The sequence below is a fragment of the Eleutherodactylus coqui genome, chromosome 2 (genome assembly GCF_035609145.1).
Source record: "Eleutherodactylus coqui strain aEleCoq1 chromosome 2, aEleCoq1.hap1, whole genome shotgun sequence".
In the NCBI taxonomy this organism is placed as follows: Eukaryota; Metazoa; Chordata; class Amphibia; order Anura; family Eleutherodactylidae; genus Eleutherodactylus; species Eleutherodactylus coqui.
This window is the reverse complement of record NC_089838.1, coordinates 210,968,863-210,994,678: the sequence shown is the minus strand read 5'-3', so window position 1 is coordinate 210,994,678 and position 25,816 is coordinate 210,968,863. Positions and strand designations below refer to the sequence as shown.

Genomic DNA, 25,816 nt, shown 5'->3' with positions numbered 1-25,816 from the left:
TATTTTTAGATTAGGTCCCCATGGCAAAAATAAACCAGCTACTACCCCTCTCCCAGCAAGTCCCATCTGCAGCTCTGTTTCTCCCCATGTGATGTATTGTTTACAAGCTACATCAGCCAATCACAGAGCTCAGAACAATGACTTTGTAGGAGTTCACCTTTTTGTGTAATATTGCCAAGTTGAACCTGATCTGCCAGCATAATTTCCTATTTAAAGGTGTGAAGAGTCACCATATGTAGGCATGTAAATTGTGTTGTAGTAACGCATACAAAACATGATGCATAACATTGCTGGCAACCACTCCTAAGGAGATCCACCATGCTGACAAACATGTAAAGTGTGTCAATCCAGCTTTGCCAATTTATGTGTTAACCCAAAGAAAAAACACAAAGCAAAAACATGTAGTGCCTTTTGCCATCCCTAAATTATAACGAAATGACAAAGCTATTCAACCCCTTAGTGACAAAGCCTGTTTGCTCCTTAGTGATGGAGCCAAATTTTGGAAATCTGACGTGTCACTAACATAGAATAACACTGTAAAGGTTTTGCATATCCAAGTAATTCTGACATTGTTTTTTCACCACATTGTCCTTCATTTAGGTGGTAAAAATAGACAGAATATAATCTGTAGATTTATTAAGTGCCAAAATTGGAAAAAATTAAAAAAATGTAATTTTCAAATTTTCAATAGCAATCTCAAATATGTGCAAATATCCTATAGTAATTTTTGTTATATAGGTTTGCTTCTGTTTACTTTATTCTGGACGCACATTTGAAAACGTTTTAACCATTTAAGAACTGCATAATTTTAACATTGACATTTCAAGGAACATTGTTTCCCTACACGAGGCCAAGATTGCCAAGGATCATAGGTGTCAGAATGACCACAAATGACCCCATTTTAAAAACTATACTCTTAATATATTCACTGAGGAGTGTCATGAGTATTTTGAACCCAAAGTTTTTGCTCAGAATTTAAAGCAATTTAGGGGAGAAAAAAAAATACAATTTGATATTTTTGCAAATATGTCATTTTAAAGACAGTTTTTTTCTATAGTACACATGAAAATGAGGATTTGCAACCCAAAAAGGATACCCGTTTGTCTTGTGCCCAAAAACCTACCCATTGTGGCCCTAATAGTAGGTCTGTATGCACAACGGGGCCCAAATCGAAAGGAGCAGCCGGTGGCTTTCAGAACATTTTGCATGAAGGCGATTTAGGCCCCATTGCACACTTGTAGAGCCCTTGAGCAGCCAAAACGAGAGAACCTTTACATATGACCCCATTTTGAAAACTAGACCCCTTAAATTCATTGAGTGTACTGTGTATTTTGACCCCACAGTTTTTGAATGAATTTAAGCAAAGCAGAAGGAAGGGGGGGGGGGGAGGGAATTTAAAAAAAAATAAAAATTGATTCTTTTTGGCAATTGAGTCTTTTAAAAAAAGTATAATTTGTACAGCATATATATGAATGAAGACTTGCACCCCAAAATGAATACCTGTTTGTCCTGTGTTCATAAACATATCCATTGTGGTCCTAATCTTATGTCTGTGTGCACAGTGGGGCTCAAACCGAAAGGAGCATTAAACTTCAACTGTTTAACTTGTATGTGATGGCCATTATCCGTTGGCGACAGGCACGCACAAGCCACGGTAAGGCCCCCACATTTATCCGTGGACCTTAGGTACATAATTTCATCTTTCCTCACAGATAGGATTCAGCTACCAAAGTAATTTTTGCTGTGTTTTCTGACATAGAACTTTTTTTTTTTTTAGTATTTCACTGACTTGCTGTGTTTTCTGACATAGAACTTTTTTTTTTTTTTAGTATTTCACTGACTTGTTTTTTTAGTTTTATTGGGAGTAAAAGTCTAAAAAGTGATTTTTTTTAAACATAGTTTTTTTAAATTAGTATATTTACGCTAAAATAAAGCATTGGAATGGGTTCCTCATTTTGTTTCAGATGTTTTGATATATAATATGTATGGTTTTGGGTTACAGGGCGTATATGGCGACGTTTTTTTTCCCAAAAGATCAGGATCTGCTAGGACCCTGTAGCTCTGCTGTGCCAGGGGATTCCGGTCACGTGACCACCAGCTCGCATAAGGCAGAAGGGGTTAAAAAAACTCCTGCTTTCTCCTTGGGGTTCCCAGCTGTGACTAACATCTGATTGATTGCAGAAGCAGGGGCTTTAATCCCCCACCGTATTTTTACAATCGCCTGGGATTAAAAGCCCAGGACCAAGAACCGTAAATTTACAGTGGGTTAATGGAACAGAGTGAACAATAGCCCTATAAATAAACACAAGAACAGTCCTTCGAACACTAAATCGCTTTAGCGACCATTTCAAATGGCTATTCAGACACTAGTTGTCCAGTGTAGAGCCACCCTACGAAGGCATACAGAGGAAACAATGGATTTTCAAGGTATGCATGCATTGTACACCAGTGGAGTAAATGACCCAGATGTCTTGCAGATGTTTATTGCCATAAGGAGAAAAATAAGCACATATCCTCAGCTGATCTGAGCATGTATGTGTATGGAGAAGGCGACAGCTGCAGGCTGATCTAAACACAATGCGAATCTTAATAAAAACAGAAAATCAGCAGTGAGATCAAACAACATCCCTTTATTAGGTCCAACATAATATTACACAGACTGGTTCTCAATAAAAGAACAGTGTTGCATTTTTCTCCAAATAAAGGTAATACGTTAACATCTTTGTATTTCTGGATGGCTGTGTACAATCAAGTAGCATTGCTGAGGAAACATTTGGATAATCTGTGGGAAAAAAGAACAAAGAACATTTTCAAAAAATATTTACCACGCAGGTAAAATGCCATAAACAACTTAAAGTGCAATACAAAACCCCTTTTACCAACATAGGAGCACAGCTAAATGCAAACGCACGCCAATGCTTTCTGGCAAAACCGCCTCCCATAACTTCTGTGAAGTAGCGATCATCCAGGACAGCTTTCAAGCACGTTTGGGAAACACTTGCCGATCCTGTTTTCAATGGGAAACTTCACATTGCATGGCGTACGATATGTTTTACTGTCCCACTGAAAACAATGGCCGATGCATTCCGAGGAATGTGGAAAAATAAAACATACCACGATTTTCTCCTGGACTGCGATGCAGGAAAAAAATCATCGCTCATGTATATGATTATATTCAAAAGGACTGGGGTTCATATTCGCACAAGTTTTGCAAGTCTCGCAATACTTTAAATTCGCACAAGATTGTAACCGGCCTAAAGGTACATCCAAAGGGTAGAATTCACTGTGGAAGTATTCCACTTAAATTCCGCCCTTAAAATATACATCTTTTTGGGGGGCGTGGCTAGCCAGCAGCGGGAGCACACGCTGAATCCAGAGCTCCTGGCAGCATCATCACGCCGGCGGCTTTCTCGCTCGTCCAAGGGCCCCCACGGAGCCGAAAACACCACCGCTGACACCTCCGGCCCTAGACCAACAAAAAGAGACCTTCCGCGGGTCTCTAGCCGGAACCGCGATTTTGCGGCCTACACTTCCGGCCGCATCCCCGGACTAAATTTCTGGACGCGGCCGACCGGAAGTGAGGGCCGGCCGCGGAAGACAGCACCAAACCCCTGCTAGAGAGCAGCAGGACCGGGGGAACAGCTGCAGAGACCCAGAACACGTCGGGGAACGGGCAGAAGAGGCAGGAGAGAAGGCGGCAGACTCCTAAAAGTAAGTGCTGCCCAGTGCAGACCCCTGGAAGCCTGCACCAATCCTGTGCTGGGGAGCAGAGAGATAAAGTGAGCCCTGTAGCTCAAGCAAACAGAGGAGATACCCCAGGAGTCTGCCCCCAGAACCCCCCCCCCCTTCTCTGAAGTGAAGCAGCCTGCAAGAGGCCCAGAGCCAGCACAGCATAAAGTCTGCCTGCACACCTCCCCTGCAGCCCCAGACCTGCAGCACCAGCCACTCATAAAATCTGCACCCTGAACCTGCAGAAGCTAACCACACAACAACTGCTATAAAAGGCATCCTACAAACGGCCACAAACGCAAGCATATATTTAAGAATATTCACAAAAGACTTCCGCTGACCTGCAACCCCCCCACAGGAAAAGGGTCATACGCAGTTAGTGGAATGACTACGGCCTACCCATGAGCTGCGCTCTGACCCCGTCCCTCTCTTCAGAACAGAAGCAACTTTTAACACCAAACTAGAAGACCTCACAATCTGAAACATCTATAATGTCCAGGAGGACCAACAGACAAAGCAAGGGCCAGCCTACAACATCACAGTGTACATTACCAGAACTGTTCTCGGGCAACCAATATACCCCATTAACGCAGATGGAGCAATCACCCCACAACTCCGAAAACGGAGACATCCCAAGCACCGGCCAGAACATCGACCCACCAAGTATGCACCAAGCTTCTGATCTCTCCTCCTCAGACTCGAAGCTCCTTACACACATCAAGAAACTGTTCCGAGAGGAGCTACAGGCAGCGGTGCACGACATATCCAGACAAATTAACGATCTAGGCCAGCGAACCAACGATCTTGAACACAAAACGGACGACATCATAGACGCGCTGGACCATGAAAGAGCGAGATGGGATGACTGTGCTGAAAGAGTAGAAGCGCTTGAACTAAAATGTGAGGACCTCGAAAACCGGAGTAGGAGAGCTAACATACGCATCCGAGGCCTTCCAGAGTCTATCATCAACCTGAAAGAGGCCGCTACGAATCTGTTCTCCGCTCTCCTCCCCCAAGTAGCGCAGGAATCCCTACGGATAGACAGAATACATCGTGCCCTCTCAAGACCGACCAATACTGACTTACCAAGAGATACTATCCTGAAGCTCCATTACTCAGAGATGAGAGATCAACTCCTAACGGCTGCACGCAACCTAGACTCGCTGCCGGGGGTCCCCACCTCAGTCCAAATGTTTGCAGACATTGCTCCGTCCACTCTTGCAAAAAGAAGAGCTTTGAGGCCCATAACCCTAGCCCTGCAGCAAGCGAATATAAGATACCGCTGGAACTTTCCATTTGCCTTGTTGGTCCGCATCAACCAAAGGTCGTACTCAATAAGAAACTTGGAAGAAGGAAAACGCATCTTAGAGGAGGAACACATCCCCTATGTGAGCGAACCGAGCAGATCCCCTAGACAACAACGACCAACGCGTTCCTGGACAACAGCGGGAAATCCACGCCGCAGAATGAACATCAACGAAAACCGAACCCAGAGCGCCTGATTCAGATATGTATCATTTAACTAGTAGTGCTTGTTGGCCCCGACGGGGCTGGCCCCCCCCAGGCCCTCCACAGGGGGGCGTGGGGTGGCTCAGCTACCACATGACTACTCCCCAACATCCACTAGACACTACCTACTGAAAAGGGACCTTCCCTGTGATACACATGGACAAACGAAGGTGGACTTGAGCGATGCCAATAGACAAAGGCACTACACCCACGGCGAGACCTGGCAACCCACCTACAACCCATGAGTGGCTTGTCCGCCTGGGGCCCCCGCATTCTATAAAATATACATAATTGACCCCCTCCCCCCCCCGTAACGGGTTGAGGAGACGTAAGCTTAACACCAACACAGGTGGTGTGCGGGCCCCACGTGGATAGGCACAAGGAAACTTAAAAACTGTTTCCTCCGGAGTCAAAAGGTCAAAATGACCTGGTAAACCAGATTGAATTGTTTAATTGTTTCTGTTAAATGTTATGATAAATTTTCGCATTGGGACGGGGCGGAGAAACTTGACGCCCAATCCTCACCAGACTTTGAGTGTCCCCTTTTGATGTTCTTAAGGGAACACTCAGTTTGGGATTTCTTGGGTTCCGAAAGAGACCCAAACCCGTTCGAAACCTTGATATTTGTTTTAACTGTTATTTCTACAATGCCATTGTATGTACTGAAAGGTAATTCCACACACCACCTGCCTAACGACTACCACCACATTACTACCCAAAAACACCAGTTACACTCTAGAAACACTCAGCCTCCTCCTACCCCCCCAACAGGGCCACACCCCAGAAATATTCAGCCTTCTTCTACCGCCCCAACATGGCTACCATAATCTCACACAACGTTAAGGGATTCAACTCCCCACTCAAGAGAAGGAAGGCATTTACACAATACCTTAAAGTCAAACCCGACATCATTTGCCTTCAAGAAACCCATTTTTCCACCACCTCTGCCCCTAGCTACCTACACCCACAATACACCAGAGTCTTCTCGTCGGTTGCATCCAAAAAACACCAAGGAGTTACAACTCTCCTACATAATTCCTTCCCCCTCGTAATAGACAAAACAGAAATAGACTCACAAGGGAGATATGTCATACTACACGGTAAGCTCAGGGAACATAAATTAGTAATAGTAAATTCATACGCCCCCGTGAACAATCCTTGCAAACTATTTACTCAAATCGCCAGAAAACTAAGAGAGATACCGAAAGCTTCTATATATTGGATGGGAGACTTCAACATGGCCCTCTCCCCGGCCCTAGACCGTTCCTCCCAAAGTCCAGACAAATTAAGCCCTTCACAAAGAATTTCAATAAACAATACACTGAAAGACTTAGCAATAGCAGACTGTTGGAGGGAGATGCACGGCACGAGCAGAGGCTACACCTTTTTTTCGGCCCCGCACAAAACATACTCGCGCATCGATTGGGCCCTGGTATCGACCCATATACTCCCCATACTTGCCCAGGCTAGACACATCCCATGCGCCTGGTCAGATCATGACATAGTCCTCACCCAATTTATAAATACTACCCCGCAGCCTCTACCAAGAAAATGGAGACTCAATGAGTCCATACTGAAAGACCCCATAACGTTGGCACAAACAACAGAGCAACTGACGGAATTCCTAGCAACAAACGACAATAATACGTCCGAACCTGTCTGGGTATGGCTGGCTCATAAAGCCTTCATGAGAGGCCAAATTTCCAGAATTTCTGCTACCAAAAAGAAGGAAAAAACACAAGCTCTACAAGCACTAGAAAGACGCCTCGCCCTGCTAGAAATAGCAAACCAGCAACGCCCTAGTATAGCCCTGACGAAAAACATCCGAGATACCAAACTACAAATCGACCTTCTATATACAAACCAGGCAGAAAGGGCCCTCCAATGGACTCAATCAGTGTACTTCAAACTGGCCAATAAACCTGACAAACTACTGGCATCACGCCTTAGAGCGAAAGAAAAAATTAACATAGTCCACTCCATTAGAACACAAAATGGATCATGCTCAGCGGACCCCGATAAAATTGCTAACACGTTCCTTGACTTTTACAACAAATTATATACATATAAACCCCAAAAATCGCCTTCTGCCCCCCAAGAGTTTCTAAATAATCTAATGCTCCCACAGCTCTCAGATCACCAAAATGACCACCTCAACCAACACATCTCGGTAGAAGAAGTGGAAGAGACTATCAAACTACTGAAACCAGGTAAGGCCCCAGGCCCAGACGGCCTTACCGCCTTGTACTATAAAAAATTTAGCACCGTCCTCTCACAGCCCCTAACGCGCTTCTATAATGACATTCTATTAGGAAAAACTGTTCCAGACGAATTCCTTAAAGCCCATATAACTGTCATCCCCAAACCTAATAAAGACCATACCTCCCCAAAAAACTACAGACCAATTTCACTATTAAATATAGACTATAAGATCCTGACCAGCATATTAGCGAAACGACTAAACACATTTCTCCCCTCACTGATCCACAAAGATCAAGTAGGCTTTATTCCTTCCCGTCAGGCATCAGACAACATTAGAAAAGTCCTTAACCTCATACACATATCAAACACTAATAAAACACCACAACTAACCCTATCCCTAGACATCGAAAAAGCTTTTGATAGCTTATCCTGGGATTACCTATTCGCTGTCCTTAAAAAAGCAGGTATCCAAGGGAACTTCATTACGGCACTACACGCCCTATACTCAACCCCCTCCGCGGAATTAAAACTTCCCACCTCAACAGTAAATAAAATATTAGTTCAGAGGGGAACCAGACAGGGATGCCCCTTATCCCCAGCCCTCTTCGCTCTGGCGATGGAACCCCTTGCACAAATTATTAGAAATAACCCAAACATAACGGGGGTGACCGCAGGAAGCAAAGAATATAAAGCTAGCCTATTCGCGGACGATATCCTGCTCACTCTAACTAAACCCCTCACCTCACTACCAAACTTAATGAAAGTCTTAGACACCTTTGCTGAAGTCTCAGGACTGATAGTGAATATGGGCAAAACGGAAGCCTTATTCCACAATATCCCCTCACACTCACAAAAGCTCATTGAACTAAATTTTGGATTTAATGCATGCCAACATCATATCACATATCTCGGTATCAAACTCACCCCCAAACTAGACACCTTATACAAAAAGAACTACCCCCCCCTGTTCGCAGAGTTGAAAGCAGACTTAAAGAAATGGAACCACCCCTCCATTTCATGGATAGGACGCATCAACTCTATTAAAATGAACGTTCTGCCCCGTCTACTATACTTATTCAGATGCCTCCCCATTGGAATCCCCCCTAAAGACTTACAAGAAATGCAAAAGGCCATATTTCAATTTATCTGGAGGAACAAACGACCCAGAATCAAACAAAAGGTAATGCACTATCACAAGAGAACCGGAGGCCTATCAGTACCCAACCTGAAAAAATATTATATAGCAGCGCAACTATCACAAATCCCCCTAATGTTCGCCGGCAGGAAAAGACCCCTGTGGGCAGAGGTGGAAACTGCCCTTCTGGCCCCTTTGGACCTAGGTATCATATTCTGGGATAAAAACTGGAAACCCACAAACATACAACACCTAGCCCCACTAACCCACCACCAATTTTTGATTTGGAGAAAGAACAGATTTAAATATGCCATGATGTCACCCATCCCACAACTACTACCGGTGATCCCCAATCAGGCGTTCCCCCTTAGCCTACAAGAACAAAATTACCAATGGTGGCGAGCCAAACACATCACGACCCTACACCAGTTCATGCCCTGTGGGAAACTATCTATGCAACAACTGATAGATAAATACACAGTCCCAGAAAACCTATGGTTTGAACTAAGGCAAATATACAGCTTCCTACGCTCCCTACTGAACACTACTAATCCGCCAACCGCCCCTACACCTTTCGAGAGAACCTGCTTACGGTCACCACTTCAATCGGGCGTAATATCTACACTCTACGCTTCCATGAATAAACCCCCAGAAGGCACAAAACTCCCCTTTATGACACGCTGGGAGTCAGATCTGGGTGTTACCCTCTCTCTACCACGATGGCATCATTGCTGCACATTCGCAGCAAAAGGCAGTCATCAAGTAACCTTAGCAGAAACCGCAGTAAAAATACTCCACAGAGCATATCTAGTCCCCACAACGATAAATAAGTACTCCCCTACCACCTCCCCGAACTGTTTCAGGGGATGCAATAACCTAGGTACAATCCTACATACATGGTGGACCTGCCCCATAGTGGCCGCCCTCTGGAGAAGAGTAACCAACCTCATATCTAGAGTACTGGGTAAGACATTCCCCCTCACTCCATCTGTATGCCTCCTGGCTGACAAACCCATGGGATACAATAACCAACAACACAAACTAGCACAGCAGATCTGTATGGCAACCAAAATCTACATCGCATTCCAATGGATGAAACCCACCCTTCATATAGAACCAATCATAACTAGAATATCAAGAATGATGCTTTATGAAAAACTGTCGGCCATGAGGGATGACAAAATGGACCTATTTCTCAAGACCTGGACGCCCTGGGCCATCTCATTAGATATACCAGGCTTAACCAGACCCCTTAGTTCATAAGCTACTAAACCGATAGAAGAACAAATAAAGACTGATAACAGGAGGGGGAAGGATGTGGAAAAGAGGAGTGGGGCGGGGGAGAGGGATATCAAAGGCAACACACAATGGTGGAATTAAGGGACACAGAAGAGGAGAAAAACTTGAACACTTAAACCAGTCCATTGCCTACATTAAGAACATGGTGGAATCCGAACAGGAAAAAAAAAAAAAAAAATAAAATAAAAATGTTATGTTATTGTTATATGCTTTTCAACATTATTGCACCCCCTGCGTGGGGACTCAAATAAGCTTAATGCAAATGTTATCCGATACTTCAATAAAACCTTTTGGAACTAAAATATACATCTTTTTGATGCAGAATTTACCTAGTCACTGAGCAAAATTCCAACATGAAAACGAACAGTTATGCATGAAAACTGGATTCTTATCGTTAATTTCTTTTCCATGAGTTCATCATGGAAGCACACAGAGAGGTTGCCCCTCCTGAGCTCGTTGGTACAAGGCGTTCTTAAGACCACCTCCTTCCACCATCCATTTCCAGTGACTTCAAATAATTACAATGGATACATGGCTCAATCTTTTATTGTTGCTGAAAAAAAAACACCACAACGTTACGTTTATATGCACAATATACATTTACAAGGGTGGGTAAGCATGTGCTGTCATAAGGGACTCATGGAAAAGGAATTAACGGTAAGAATAATTCCAGTTTTACCATAACGTCCATCCTGACAGCACACATGGAGGCAATACCAGATCACTAAGTTTTTAGGAGGGGGACACAACACTGCCTGGAGGACCTTCCAACCGAAGGCCAGCTCTCTATTGGAATGGAGATTCAAATGATAGTGCTTTGAGAAAGTATGAACACTAGACCATGTCATGGCCCTACCAATCTGCTCCGCCAAAGCTCCCCCGTGTTCAGCCCATAAAGCAGCAAGAGCCCTTGTGGAATGTACTCTTATCCCCTCCGGGGACGACAGGCTCCTAGAGTTGTAGGCTTCCTGCACGGCTATACTAATCCACCTTGCTATGGTGTCCTTTGACGCTGCCTTCCCTTTGTTGCATCCCTGGAACTGAAGGGGGGGGAAGAGAGAAAAATCAGACTTCCTAAACGCTTGAGACCCACAAGTACGACAGGACTGCTCGACGTACATCTCGATTGTGTAGGTGCCGTTCTTTATCGTTTTTAAAGTTTTGACAGAAGGCAGGCAGAACTATTTCTTGCTCCATATGAAAGGATACAACCTTGGGAAAAAAGGAAGGGCCTATCCTAAATACTACACGATCCTCCAATACCTTCAAGTAGGGCTCTCTACATGATAGTGCCCATAATTCGCCAATCCTTTTGGCGAATGTTATAACTACTAAAAAGGCTACTTGTATGGATCAAGTTTTAAGTGAGATCTCGTGAATTGGCTCAAAAAGAGGTTCACACAAAAAACTTTCTAGCACCACATTGAGGTCCAAGTGGGAAATTATTTCTTCACAAAAGGCTTAAGTCTATCTGCCCCTTGCAGAAACCTTTTCACCCATCTGTTCTTTATGAGACAGACATCAAAAAGGGAACTGAGAGCCGCTACCTGCAGTCGCTAGGTTCTAGGGCTAAGCCTCTTGTCTAGACCCTCCTAAAGGAAATCTAGGATTTCTGGCATTTTGAATTTGTTCTTGCGAACAAATCTATTTGGGGGTTGACCCCACTGGGATATAAGACGACGAAACACTGCTATATTCAGGGCCCATTCTCCAGGGTTTTTCTGCTCAGAAACTCCATATAGTTCAGTGACCCTTTTGGTGTATAGCGGATAAGGACGCTACGTTCTCTGCCCAAGAGAATATTTTTTTCGCGACACGTTGCAGATGATACCGGGTGCTGCCCTCGTGACGAATGAAAGGTACGGTTCTCATATCTGATAGTATCCTTGCAGTACATCTTCCGCCTGAATTCAAGTCTCCCAGACCGCCCCAAGCTCTCTATAGTTGGAAGACTAAGAACTGACATTCTGCCCAGGAGCCCTGTAAAAAAACTTTACCCGCTACCTGAGCCCCCCCAGCCAGATTCGCTAGCATCAGTAGTAACTTATGCATGGGGACAGAGATCACTGGACTCCTTTTCTAAGTCTCGGTGACAACCACCAATTAAAGCCTGGTTTAGACAGAACGATTATCGCTCAAAAAAAAGTCTTTTCAGCGACTTCTCAGCAATAATCGTTGTGTGCATTCAGTGCAAGGCGATCTCTCAAACGTTGAGCGATCACTTTACGCTCTGAGTGGAAGATGCAGAAGACAAGCGGCCGCTTATCTTCTGCATCCAGCTGTTCTCTGCTCGGAGCGCCTGGCTGTTATACAGCTGAGCGCACTGAGCAGGGTATGCAGAACACAGCTGGACCGCTGTGCTCTTCATATCCCGGCTGTGTTCAGGGAACAAGATACAGCTGAAACAATAGTATCAACTGTATTCCGCTGTAAATTCCTGATAAGGCTGATCGTCCTCTTTCAGCATGCTAAAAGAACGATCAGCGATCCCTTAACGAAAACTGGACGATGTCAGTGCAGCTAGACAATGATTATCGCTCAAAAGACTGCTTTGAGTGAAAAAAAGTGTCTGAACCAGCCTTTAGGGACCTTTTCACAGAGTATGATATTTTAAATTTCCTATCTATGGAGGATTGTTTTCTATCCCAAATAGATAAGATAGTTTGCTGCAGGGGTCTACAATGAACTGTGCCTATGGCACCATGGGGGCAAACAAGCTGTCATTTGCCCAAGGACCCTCATTGCCTCTCTTGTGGAGACTGTTTTTCCTTTTAAATTTCTCAGTTAAATAGATATATGCGCTATTTTAGATTCTGGTAGGAAGGAACAGCCTTTTGCGGAGTCTAAAAGAACCCCCAAGATGACTTTCCTGGTATCCGGATTTAGGCTGGACTTCTCATAATTAATAATCCAACCTAAATTCAAAAGGAGATTAAGAGTCTGCTCCCGATGGCGCTCCATAGACCCAATATCTTTTGTGATAATTAAAAGGTCACCCAGATAGGGAATTATGTTGACGCCTATTCCTCTAAGGAACCCAAGGGGGTGGGGGGTGGGGGTGAGATGAAAACTATTTTATACCCCGATGCAATCACCCTCAGTACATGGGGACTCTCAGAAATCTGGTCCCATCTCCCCGAGTACTGGGAGAGTCTATCCCATACCAAACTTTTCGTTTTATCTAGATTTGGGCCTAGGGGTAAAACTGGAAGCTTTACCCTTGCCTCTTTTTGAGTATGACCAGCTACCCGTTATTCCCTTCTCCCTCTGGGTTTGTACGTTTCTTTCCAGATGGACGAAGATTTCCTTGGCAAATCTGTCAGAAACCCCCTTTTCCTATCTGCTGCCTTCTCCAGGATCTTGTCTAGAATCGGGCCAAACAGATATTCAGCCTGAAAGGGGATTGAACATAATTTGTTTTTTGACATTGTCTCCGGACCAGGCACTGAGCCACAATGTCTGTCTGGCGGAGTTTCCTAGCCCTGCATTCTAGCAGCGAATCTCAGACTGCACTGATGCGTCAGCTAGGAAGCTTTCTTAACTAAGGGAATACATTCCAGAATTTCCTCCCTAGACGTCTTCTGTTGTCGTTTAAACTCCAGCTGAGCAAGCCATAAACATGGACCTTGCTACCAATGTAGCCGCTATGTTGGATTCTATCACAGTAGCTGCTGACTCCCATGCTTCTTTAAGGAGCCCCTTTATTTTTCCAACCATTGGGTCCTTTACTTGAGATGCGTCCTCAAATGGCAAAAAAGGCTTTAACAATGTCTACTTTTGGGACTGCGTCCTCTAGTGCGAACAGGAGCCTATCGTTATCCTTGAATTCCCTAGGAATGGATAGTTCCCTTTTTGCTCTATGCCCTTCTTCCGTAATGAGCTTTTTAGAATTCTCATTTACTGGAAAACACTTTACACGCCGGGATATTAGACCCCCAAACATTTAGTCTTGTATTGATCTGGGTTGCTGGACCTCAATCACTTCCATAGTATTGCGTACCTCTGTAACCCCTCAAGACCCTCGTTGAAGAAACAAGATTTCTTCTCATTATCCTTCATTCTAGTAGAAGTTGAAAAAAAAATCAGACGATTCCGCTTCAGAATAATCTTCATCAGAACTGTCTGAGAGAGACACATAATCCCGAGTATGGGCTCTTTTAGCCTGTCTGGAAGGTCCTGGCTGGGGTTTGGAGATTTGCTCCGACCGCATCGCCTGAACTTCTTCCCTCACCATTAGACGGATGCCTTGCAGCAAATTTTGTTCATCTTTTACAATCTTTGCTGTACAATCGGAGCATATTGGCTTTTTTGTATGGTCATACAGCCTTATTGTACATAAAGCGCATCTCTATTTTTTTTAATCATTTTTGTTTTTAATGCTTCCTCCTAAACTAGGAGAAGCCATTATACCAACATACAATAGTCATTCCCTTCCTGGATTTGTCCAAGTGGACTACTTATAGCTGGCACCCATCCCCTTGTCATCATCCTCGCTGTTTATGGCGTTCTGGAGGTGAGGTGGAACTTGAATCCCGCAGGAAAGCTCTCTGGGATTCACATTTGGTGCCTTTTGACGGTCCAACGCTGCTGGCAGCGTGTGTCTGACGTCATCATGCAGCGCTATCACAGGGAGCCAACTGCCGCTAGATGCTGAAACCTAAGTGCAAGATGCAGAAGCACTTGCCGTGACCTCCTGACCGCCTGCCGTTTCTCCACCGCTGCCGCTCTCCCGAGCAGGCCGGATGCTGAATTCCTGGTGGTGAGTAAAAACCCTTGTCAATCCTTCTGCGTCCATTGGGACAGGAAGAAAACACTGGAGATGGATGGTGGGAGGTGGCCTTAAGAACTCTCCTCTTCCTGTCCCAACGAGCTCAGGCGGGGAAACCTCCATGTGTGCTGGCAGGATGGACGCTATGGTAAATAGTGATATGATCTTCTGCATCAGAATTCCGCACTCAAATTTTGCCCACTGATGGGGCAAGAGCTGCATCTAAAACCCCGACACACTAAAAATTGTTCAGACATTGACTTTGCCTTTAAATTCCCTGATCCCCATTCGATTCAAAAAAGGCCTCTGCTCACAACCTCCAGGACTTAAAGGGAACCTGTCACCTGTTTAAGGCTAACTTCACACGGATGAGTGTGAAATTGAGCCACGATTTCCCAGCGGATGTGAGTTTTTATATCAAAACTGCCTCGCATCACTTCTGGGAAGTAGCGATCCTCAGCTGCAGCTGTTCTCAATTGGGAAACCTCACATCGCACAATGAATCTCTGATACGCATGACCCCATTTGAAAGAATGGGGTTCATATTCGTACGTCTCAACGCACAAATCTCTTGCGATTTCGTCAGCCATGTCTAAACTGTCTAAAGCACCGTAAACTAGCCTATGTTGCTGTTAGGGGAGGTGACAAGGAGCCGGGTGCTTTTTTTCCCCTCTATACGGATCCACTTTTTGCTGCAGTCCACACATCAGACGAAAATCTGAGTCTTCAGAGTCTCATGTGCACGCGGTCCTATACAAGCCTATGAAATGTGAAGATTTTCATGCAGTGTGCAGACTTTTGTGGCAGGCACCATGTGAACCAGGAAGCAAGAGAGTAAAGAAATAAAAATACATCACTCTGCTCCCAGTCACCTTGCCTAGAAGTACCACAAGTTAGTTTATGGTGTTTTAGACAAGTGACAGATTCCCGCTAAAAGACCTGCAGCTGCTCCCATTGTGTCAGATACCAGAGAACACGTTTACAGCTCTTGTGGAGTGAATGCCTTGAAAGGTTAGCACTGTTTTGGTGGCACAACAGGCACCTACACGATATTAGGCCTTTGGTTTTAATGTTGTGCCTAAATCGATGAGTGCCTTATCATTAAGAACATTTAGTAGAGATACAATATTTTTTCCAGACAAGTTTCACAATGCCAACAATATCTGAGAACTCAGCAAAACTAGGGAGAGATGGCTCAACTATGAACGGTCTTTTTTAATATAATTGGTGGATACAAGTATGAATGCATCTCATACACCATTAGCATTCAAAGACCAGGCGGCTCCTCATGCATCATTCCTTCTCACAAATGGTCTGTTTAGCAGAGAGTACCCAATGTTATTTTTCAAATTAAAAGCTGAACTGATTGCTATGGAGAAGAGGGCTGCTTCCAAGATAGTTTTGATATAAGGCTCAATGTGTTACAACTTGCCTTTTCATGCTTTATCCAAGCCCAGCTCTTCTGGGGTGGAAATACCAAGCTCATCTAAAGTTGGTCTGAGTTCCTGAATGACGTAGGGATAGATTTCCTTATGAGGTCCGGCTTTATCCTGGGAAAGAAAAAGAAAATGCAGACAAATGATAAAACCATTTCGCCAAGGAGGTCAAAGAAGCAACCAATAGTAATGTGGAACTATGTTCAACCACTATAGTTTTCACACATGGTTGTAAGTCACAATAGTTGATTATATTGTTTTCCAGTTTAGTCTACAAATGGGATCTACAAATATAAAAAAAAAACAAAAAAAAAAAAAAACACATGAAGTAAGGTTTTTTTTTTTGTAAGTCGCAGACAATTGGGAATCCAGCAGAAAGAAATCCTCCTTCCTTTAGATTTCCAATTCTTCCCACTTTTAGCTTGGAAAACTGCAAGTGCAATTCCAGACCGGACTAGGGAGGCATTTAACCCCTTAAGGACGCAACAATTTTTAAAACTTATTTTCATCTCCAGCTTTCAAAAGCCATCATTTTTATTTTTCCAACAGCTCATTGTGTCGCAAGCTGTACTTTTTATTGCAACCCTTTTGGGGTATATATATAATATACTGCCATAACATTTTATTTTAGAGGGCAGGGTGAGAAAAAAAAACAAAAAAAAAAACCAAATTCTGCCATTGATTTTTTTTTTGCACTGCATTCACCATGCAGTATAAAGGACTAAAAAAAAATTCTGTGCATTAGTACGTTTATGACAAGAGATTTTTTTTAACATTTTTCTACTCTTGCATCGCTGTCTTCAAAAACCCAAGGAGAAATGAAGGGGGTGGAATTTTTTGTGTTTTTCTTACACTTTATATCCCTATAGGAGACCTGAACCTGCGAACTTTGCTCAGATGATATTCTGCAGTACTTCTGTACTGCTACGTATCACTATTCATTAAGACTGCAAGCCATGGCAGACCTGAAGGCCACTGCTGAGCCTTTCGCCTTCTGTTAACACCATATTTTCCACATCTGTGATCTATATTGATCACAGCATGTAAGAGGTCAATGGGAGTAGGGGAAAAGCAATATTTTTGCCGATCCCTGACATTGTTAATCTTTCCATCCCAAATAAAGGACAAACCACATTGTTAATGAAAAAAACCTTACAACTATTTGCAGACGGCCCAACCATCATTGACTGAGTAGAGATGAGCGAGCACCAAAATGCTTAAGTCCTCGTTATTCGAGTCGAGCTTTCGTAAAATTCTAGAGCTCTATTTGAGTAACAAACCCCATTGACTTTAATGGGAGACTCAAGCATTTTTGTATGTGACCCATCGGTTGCCAAGCCCCCCCCCCCCCCCACACCTAATAGACAGAAACCCTAACAGAGGCTGGCTGGACAGCGTGATAATCTTGACTGCACTTCTCCCTACGTCAAAATATGGTAAAATAGGGAACAGTACAATTCTGGATCATGCTGCTGTACATGTGAAGCTATCATTAAGCAACCTACCTCATGGAATGAATGAATCACTATTAGGTACGGAGCCGCATATTCAGCAAATAAAGGACGATCCTCCAAACCTTATTCCATATAAATTGCATTGCTGACACCAGTCACCCACTGTTGTAGGAAACCCATAAAGCCTACATAAGGGGAATTTTTTATTGGCCCGGGCTCAAGGGTTAAAAACGTTAAGACAATGGCCGCCTGTATTGTGATAGCATAACAGCAGCAAAAACCTACACTCACTTGACTTATTTATCATATGAATAAAATACTTTTCCATGCGAAGCTCATGGCCATACAACTTTAAAGTTAGCCAATTTGAAAGAGTGTGGAATTCCTCGATCACTTTCATAAGTGTCCCTAAACTAAACTATTATGTACACCTCTAAAACGAAAATGCAATCTCCCCACCCCCCCAAAAAATACACACTAATAGATCTATAAAAGTTTTCAAAGAAAAAAAAAACAAAGGCTTTAAAGGGGTTGTCCCGCGCCGAAACGGGGTTTTTTTTTAACCCCCCCCCCCCCCCCCGTTCGGCGCGAGACAACCCCGATGCAGGGGTTAAAAAAACAAACCGGAGAGTGCTTACCTGAATACCTGGTCCCTCCGTGGACCGCAGCCCTTCTGTGCGGTCCATTGCCGATTCCAGCCTCCTGATTGGCTGGAAACGGCACGTGACGGGGGCGGAGCTACACGGAGCCGGCTTCTGCACGAGCGGCTCCATTGAATACAGCAGAAGACCCGGACTGCGCAAGCGCGGCTAATTTGGTCATCGGAGGCCGAAAATTAGTCGGCACCATGGAGACGAGGACGCCAGCAACGGAGCAGGTAAGTATAAAACTTTTGATAACTTCTGTATGGCTCATAATTAATGCACAATGTACATTACAAAGTGCATTAATATGGCCATACAGAAGTGTATAGACCCACTTGCTGCCGCGGGACAACCCCTTTAACTGTTACAAGGGGATTCAAAATCCATGTTTTTTATTACAACGACCTCTAGAAAATAAAGAAAACAAGAAAAAAAGATCAATCTTAGGCTGCCTGTTGTCCTTGCGTTATCTGCAGCGATAATCCGGCCGTGGGTAACGCAGCGAATGCTTTCCATAGGCTTACTATGGAAAGCACAGCCCGACGTCCACAGAGAATCATAACGATTCTCTGCTCGCGTGATTCAAATTTAGCGGCATGCTGTGATTTTATGCGGTGAGTTTATCTGTTAGATAGGCTCACTGTGGAGACCTGTCAGTTCGCTCCTGCTCCGTCATGGTGGAATATCACTAGCAATATTCCGCTTTGGCCGTGGACAGGCAGCCTAAGACTCACAGTATCTACATGACAAAGTTATTCTACTCACCTTCACAGCTTCCAAAATACGGACTGTACTTGCAAAGTCATTTAACCGTCTGCAAGCACGCAGTGCAGCGTCAATGATTTTTGGTTCTGGGACTAAATCATAAGTAACGAGTGTGTTCACACCTGGTTCAAAAGGAGAGAAAAAAAAATGTATATATCTCCAAGATACTGAAACACATTTTCGCAAAATTTTATACCCCTTCTACCTTATACCCTCTGCCAAAAACAATATAGTTGTAATATACTCAACATGACGCCGGACCACCATTTCAGCTTCGTGGCATCTGACACCTGTTGTCAGCCGGGCAGAAGGTCTGGTGACGGCCCACAAACCTGTCACGTGGACTTCTAATGTAAAAGCCTCCTAGCAGGTTAACAGGACATCATTGATAAGGTCTCTTCTGGCCTCCTATTGGCTGCAACAGTCACGTGGGTAAGCAGCCCAAAGTAAATAGGAGACCAGAGCAGTGGCAGCCACACCACAGGAGACATTATAAATTATCTATATAATGTGTCAATTATAATCTCTCCCGTTGCTGCTTGCCACTGCTTCATACGCCCCCGCCACCTATGTATAGAAATTGGACTAACAGGACAGAGTTTATCAATCTAAAACAATTATAGAAAAGTTGCAAACATTTAGCCCCTTACATTTACAACAGTTTTTTTTTTTATGGGCCATTTACATGACACGATTATTGCTCAAATTGGTTCAAAAGAAGTCCTTTGAGCGATAATCGTGCAGTGCAAATGCATGAAAAAAAAACTCACAGGCTATCATCGCTACAGCATAAAAACCATTGTTTGCTAGTGCTTGTTTTTCAGTGTAAACCCCCCCACTTCACTTAGAAGGTAAAACGCTGAGCGAGAAGGCCACAAACCAGCAGTGAAGTCTGTCAGTGTAAACACTCTGTTTGAGCGCTAACAACCTCAGCGGTAACGTCAGCGCCTGTGCAGTCATTTACCTGACTGTCAGCCCATGTAAAAAGTCCATTAGATGCAACAAATTGAGATCACAATGGAAGTGATTTTTCTCTCTATACTTTCCTTGATCACATCAGTTGTAGCACCCCTTAAACCACTTACCTCTTCGCAGCTCCCAGGCATCAATATCTGGCTTATTGAAATAAGTCACCCAACGAGCATCAAACTCCTCATCGGATTCCTGCTTGCCATGAGAATAGCAACGAGCAGCAACTGCAACAATGACAGAAGAATACATGTGAAATCAAACAAAACGGAGCTCCTTATGTCATTCTATTAGCAAAACATTCAGTGTCCACTGCAGATATTTCCCGGCTGAGAGACGTTCCCTGTGCACAGCAAGAATTCTAGAGCGTAAAATTAAAGGAGATGGAAGGAGATACAACGCTTGACAAGTCTCTGAAGCTGGCTATGAGAATTCTTATTGTATTGTCAAAATAGTTCCAAGAGTGGTCTAAAGACCCATTTACATGGCACGATAATCACCTGAGCTGACGTTCCCAATTATTGCCCAGTGTAAACACGTCCAGTAGTCTAATAAGTCGCTCATTTGTTATTGACCACATCTGTTGTGCAGACATAAAACAATTGCTGCGTTTACTGAGGTTTCAGCAGCGCTGTCATGCATTTTGTCAGCGTTTTCAGCACAGCTGAAAATGCAGCCAAGGAAGCTGAATGCCAGAACTGTGAGAGGAAGGCCTTTATACTCACCTAGCAGGCGCCGTCCGGGTCCCTCCTGCTTCCGGGCACTTGTCATCACCGACAGAACATTTCTTGATGATAACGGGGTTTGAAGACCCTGCCTCCAGCAAGAGATTGCTCTGATTAGCTGAGCCGTAGGTGGCCTGCGGCTCAGCTAATCTGTGCCAGCACTTGATGCACCAATCACAGCCATTCGAGTGCTGGTTCTGATTGGTTCATCGAGCGCTGGTTCAACCAATCAAAATAATCTCTTGCTGGAGCCGGGTTCTTCAAACCCCATTACTATCAAGAGATGCTCTGTCAGCGATAAGTGCCCGGAAGCGTGCCCAGAGCTCCGAGAGCAGCAGGAGAAACCTGGACGGCGCCTTCTGAGTTTTTTTTTTCTTTTTTTCCCATGTAGTGTATGTACCTTTTGGGGTAGAGCTTATATTTCAAGCACCCTCCTCCCCCCTGAAAGTCAGGGTAGCAACCTGCGTTAACGCTGCCAAAAACACGGTACCAACTTGTGCTGTGTTTTCAGCAGCACTGAAAACGATGCCCATTCATTTCAATGGGCGACGCAGAGCTAAAAACGGCCAAAAATAGAACATACATTGCTTTCAAAATGCAGGGTTGAAAATGCTACATTTTGACGCTTGTGTAAGCAGCCCTATTGAAATGAATGGGAGCGTTGTATATTGTTTAGCGCAGCACTAAGCGTCTGTGAGGGAGACCTTGGTGTAAACAGGACAGACTGTTAGATTTCACAGCAGATCAGGCAAAATTTACAACATTGTCAAATTTCCAAGCAAAATTTTTCCACTACAGATGGCTTTCCAAAACCCCATATACATGTATTGCACAAAGCCGTGGAATTACAGTGCCACAGATCTGTGGCCTTATAGAAAACTATCAGCAGGTCGACATGCGCCACCTGCCCCGTGCCCCCCTACCATACATTGAGTGGCATTGCAGAAGGTATCCTATTTGTTCTTTGTAACAGCACGGAGATCTGTGGTATCCTCTAGTTGACAAACCCGTTAACATGCAGCCAGACGACGTCCTCACCTTGTACATTTATACTAGAGATTCAGAGAGTAACTACTTAAATGCAATTTGCCATGGTGCTGTTAGAAAAAGGTGACGGGTAGCTGGGTGATGCATTTTTTTTATACTCACCCGCTCCCAGCGGCGCACGACGATCTGATTCTTTCAAGAGAGTCCCATGTGTGCTCCCCCATGGTCTCATGTGCCAATGAGACTGCAGAGGTGAACAGCGTTGGATGGTGGGAGCAGACGAGAATAGAAATACATCACCTGCACCCTGTACGTCCTCCGACAGCACCATAACTTAGTTCACAGTGCTGTTGGGATGTGACAGGTTCCCTTTAAAGGGGGAATCCAATCTCAGCCAGACAAAAAGAAAACATTGCTTTGGTGGCTGGGATGTGCTACGCCGTTTCCCTCACACCCAGTCACTTTAGTGGGAGTTACAGAAACAGGGTAAGGCTATGTTCACATCTGCATTAGGCGATTGCTTTCTCCTGCTCCATTGACTATAGTGGGGTCCGTTCAGCTGCCCTGACAGTTTACTGAATGAAAAAGTCCCGCATGTAGCAGGGAGGCTCCGGACACTTATGTGGACATAGTCTAAAGCGGTCGCCTCGGTCGTTTCTGTAACACCTAGTGAGATGCTGGGAACCAGCCGTAGGGTTCTCATCACAGCTAGGAGATGCCAAGATGGGGCAACCCTAAAAAAAAACAAAAACAAAAAAAAACAAAAACACACAAGTCTAATCATGGGGAAACCTTTCCCGGAGGACACCGTACTTCCTGCAGGACAGCGGTCAGTACGGACATAGGAGCACTGTATAGGAATAAACTGGTTTCTTTACTATACATATTGAACAATTGCACAGACTAGGTGAACAGTTCTTCTCTCAGTCTCTTAGAAAAGCTTACAATTCATCCTCAGGAGAAAGTTATAATAAACATTTATAATGCTCTCACTGCGGAGGGCACGGCCCGAGGGTTACCACTTCCTTTTCCTTAAATTGATTTTATTAAGGAATAAACTGATAACGTGTGCAGTACATTGTGATATACACCGCATTACTCTGCAGCCCCCCTGGCAGATGCACACATGCTGCAACCAACTGTCACTTTCTGTCCAATAGCTCTCCAGTCTGCAGTGGGCACAGATCTGACTGCGCTGCGGGGTCCTAATGCCTGCCTCTGTCCATCAGCTATACTCTATATAGGCAGTGTCACCCCATTACACACTGGCTAAGGGATTTTAGGCCGGGCTCACACAGGCGAATTCCAATTGCAGAATCCACAATCCGTGTCAAAACGCAGGCATTGAGAAGCATGTACTTTCACTTTTTCGTTCACAGCCGTGGATACGATTTGTATATCCACAAGTGGAAGAACCACCGCAGCAAGCTCCAGATTTAGCGGCTCCTGTTTACACGGGGTGAGAAGCCGCTCAGTAGTCGTTCCTGTTTACACGGCCCGGCAGACGCTGGGTTTGTAGTTCTGCTGAAAGCCAAGTGACCGATAGGTAAGCAATTTCTCGCTCAGCGCCCTGTCGGCAGCCGCGTTAAACAAGGGACGATTATGCTTGAAAGAGCTACAGAATAAATTGGCGCCATACAAAGATAATTATCACCACCTGAATTTGCTATTTCCAGAGATAATTTGGCCGATAGTCACCCCTTAGGCCGGCTGCACACGGCCGTGACGGGCTCCGCCGCGGAATATTCCGCGGCGAAGCCCGTCACGGCGCCCCCCAGAGACCCCATACTTACCGGCGGATTCGGCGCTCTGGGTCCCGCATGACGCTGCGGCGTGACTCGCCGCAGCGTCATGTGACACGCCGGCCACGTCACAAGACACGCCCACAGCATCACATGACACGGTCGGCCGTGTCATATGATGCGACGGCCACGTCATGACGCGGTGGCGGTGGGCGGAGAGGCGATTCCACGCTATCTTCCGCTGTGTTACAACGGAAGATAGCGTGAGCGGACGGCTTCCATTGACTGCAATGGAAGCCGTCTGCGCGTACACCCGCGGCAAATAGAGCATGCCACGGGTGAGGATGGGACATTTCACGGTGCGGAATTCCGCGATGGAATTCCGCACCGTGAGCATTGAGCTATTAGGTTCAATAGAACCTAATAGCTTCAGGCAACGCGGCGGAAATCAGTCCGTGGGAAGGAGGCCTTAAGGGCTCACACCCACTTACGTTTTTTTAACGCGATTGTCAATGGGACTTTTTAATGTTAAAATTACATCACAAGTTTGTGCTTTGCAATTTATGCATTTTTAACATTAGAAAGTCCCATTGACAATCGTGTAAAACAAAAGCAGCGATATTGCAGCGTAAAAAAAAAACGCACAAGAAAAACGTAAGTGTGCAGGAGCCCTGAGGCCACTCACAGGCGCTTTTTTGTTTACAGCATTTGAAATGCCCGCTAAAAATGTACCGAGCCGCAATTGATTTCAATGGGGCTCCTCATAGCAGCGTTTTGGCGCAGCATTCCTAATGTATGATAAATTGAACGTTGCTCTATTTCAGTGCGTTGTGGCGCTTTGTAACGCGCCGCATCCCCCGTTGCAATGATGGGGTGCGTTAAAAACTATTTAGAACGGGTTTAAATGTGCCATTCTAAAGCGCCACATTTAAAGACATGGTGTAATTACAAACGCCGGCGTGAGACGGGTCTAACAGCAATGGCCCACAATTAGAGGGGAAAAAAGTCTGCGGACTCCCCAAGACCACAAGTGTAGAGCGGCTGCAGCAGACGGACCGGTCTCCCTGCAGCCCAACATACTATGCAGACAGTGGAACAAGGTGACATTGCCCCTCACCCCCAGCACCAGAGGCGGTGCTGGGACTGATGTGGCCAGATCAGTCAGCCCTGTGCTGGACATCCTGTAAGGACCAACACGGGGACTACAAGGACCAGCCAGGCTTTATGCCCAGGATAGGGGAGGTGACCATCATCTCAGTGCACAGCAATGTCACCTTGCCTGCAGGCTGTCCTGCCCCACTAGCCGCTGTACCCCGGGCAATAGCCTGGAGGCTGAGCACACATTACCCCGCACAGGGGCAGTTACTGCTTCCTGCAGCCGGCCAGTCATTGCCACAAGCCCGTACACCCGCCTCTCCAGCCATACAGGAGCTAGCAGCAGCTGATGGCTGCAGTACACGGCGGCAGGAGGACCCAGCAGAGAGCACCGGACAGGCAGTGCGGCGCAGGTCACCACAAGGACACACCGCACAGGGCAGCAGGGAGCCGCTATGGCCGCTGCCGTGCTCTCCCCGCTGCCTCACACGTCAAGGACACAATGGCGAAGAGTTAGCGCGCTCACCCTGGGAGCAGGCCGGCTGCAGACGGCAGCGAGGGAGACTGCGGAGACCAGAGGTTACACAGCGCCGGAGAGCGGAACCCAACATGGCGGCAGCCCAGCGGTGTGTGAGGAGACTCAGAGGTGGCGGAGGGTCCGGACCGGAAGAGAGAGAGGCGCGCGCACACCACACGCTCAATCACAGGCCGGCACAGTGAGCAGGACACACAAGGGGAAATGGGGGCGTGTCCTGGACGTCGGCGTACCATAGAGGCGCGCGTAGAAGTTAAAACTAGCGCCACCTGCTGGTGAGGCGTGCACATGTACATTTTATGCCTGCCTTGTAAAGATCTGTCTGCATCACAGTTTCAGGCTTCATTCACACGGGCGCATAAATGGCAAAGTTTTTATGGCCGACCAATATACATGACCGTCTGAGGCATTGGTCTCTAATGTATTCGTTCTCACGGGCTAATATACGGCGCATAAAAAATGTGCACCATGAAAAATGGAAAATTTGTGACAGAAATACGCACCAATGCATATACAGTGGGCAAAAAGATAGTTCTGGAACTATCTTTTGCCCGATATATGGCGGCAGCTCCCATAGACTCCTATGGGAGCTGGGCAAAGAAAGGGAGGGCGAGGCATTTTAGCAACATCCAATGCTGCAAAAAGCTTATAGGCATTGGAAGGCATCCCGAAGATTTTCCGAGGTGCAACATATTTTTTCTCTAAAAACGTCGCTCCTGATCATGTGAATGGACGAGAAAACGCTGCCTGTGATAACAGAAAAAATGTCCGTTCATGTAATTGTATGGCGTGGACAAGAAAACGTAAAAACGTATATGGCCG

The 25,816-nt window shown here is 45.3% G+C and overlaps 1 protein-coding gene across 1 annotated transcript; it reads right to left on the bottom strand.

The window, feature by feature from the left end:
* Positions 1–2,610: 2,610 nt before the first annotated feature.
* On the bottom strand, positions 2,611–25,203 carry COX5A (cytochrome c oxidase subunit 5A). Its single transcript, XM_066592407.1, has 5 exons — positions 24,986–25,203; positions 20,027–20,137; positions 18,942–19,063; positions 16,075–16,192; positions 2,611–2,782 (listed from the first exon to the last, which is right to left on the bottom strand). Exons 1-4 carry the CDS (start codon positions 25,068–25,070, stop codon positions 16,079–16,081), a joined length of 432 nt encoding a protein of 143 aa, XP_066448504.1. The 5' UTR covers positions 25,071–25,203; the 3' UTR covers positions 2,611–2,782; positions 16,075–16,078.
* Positions 25,204–25,816: the final 613 nt, after the last annotated feature.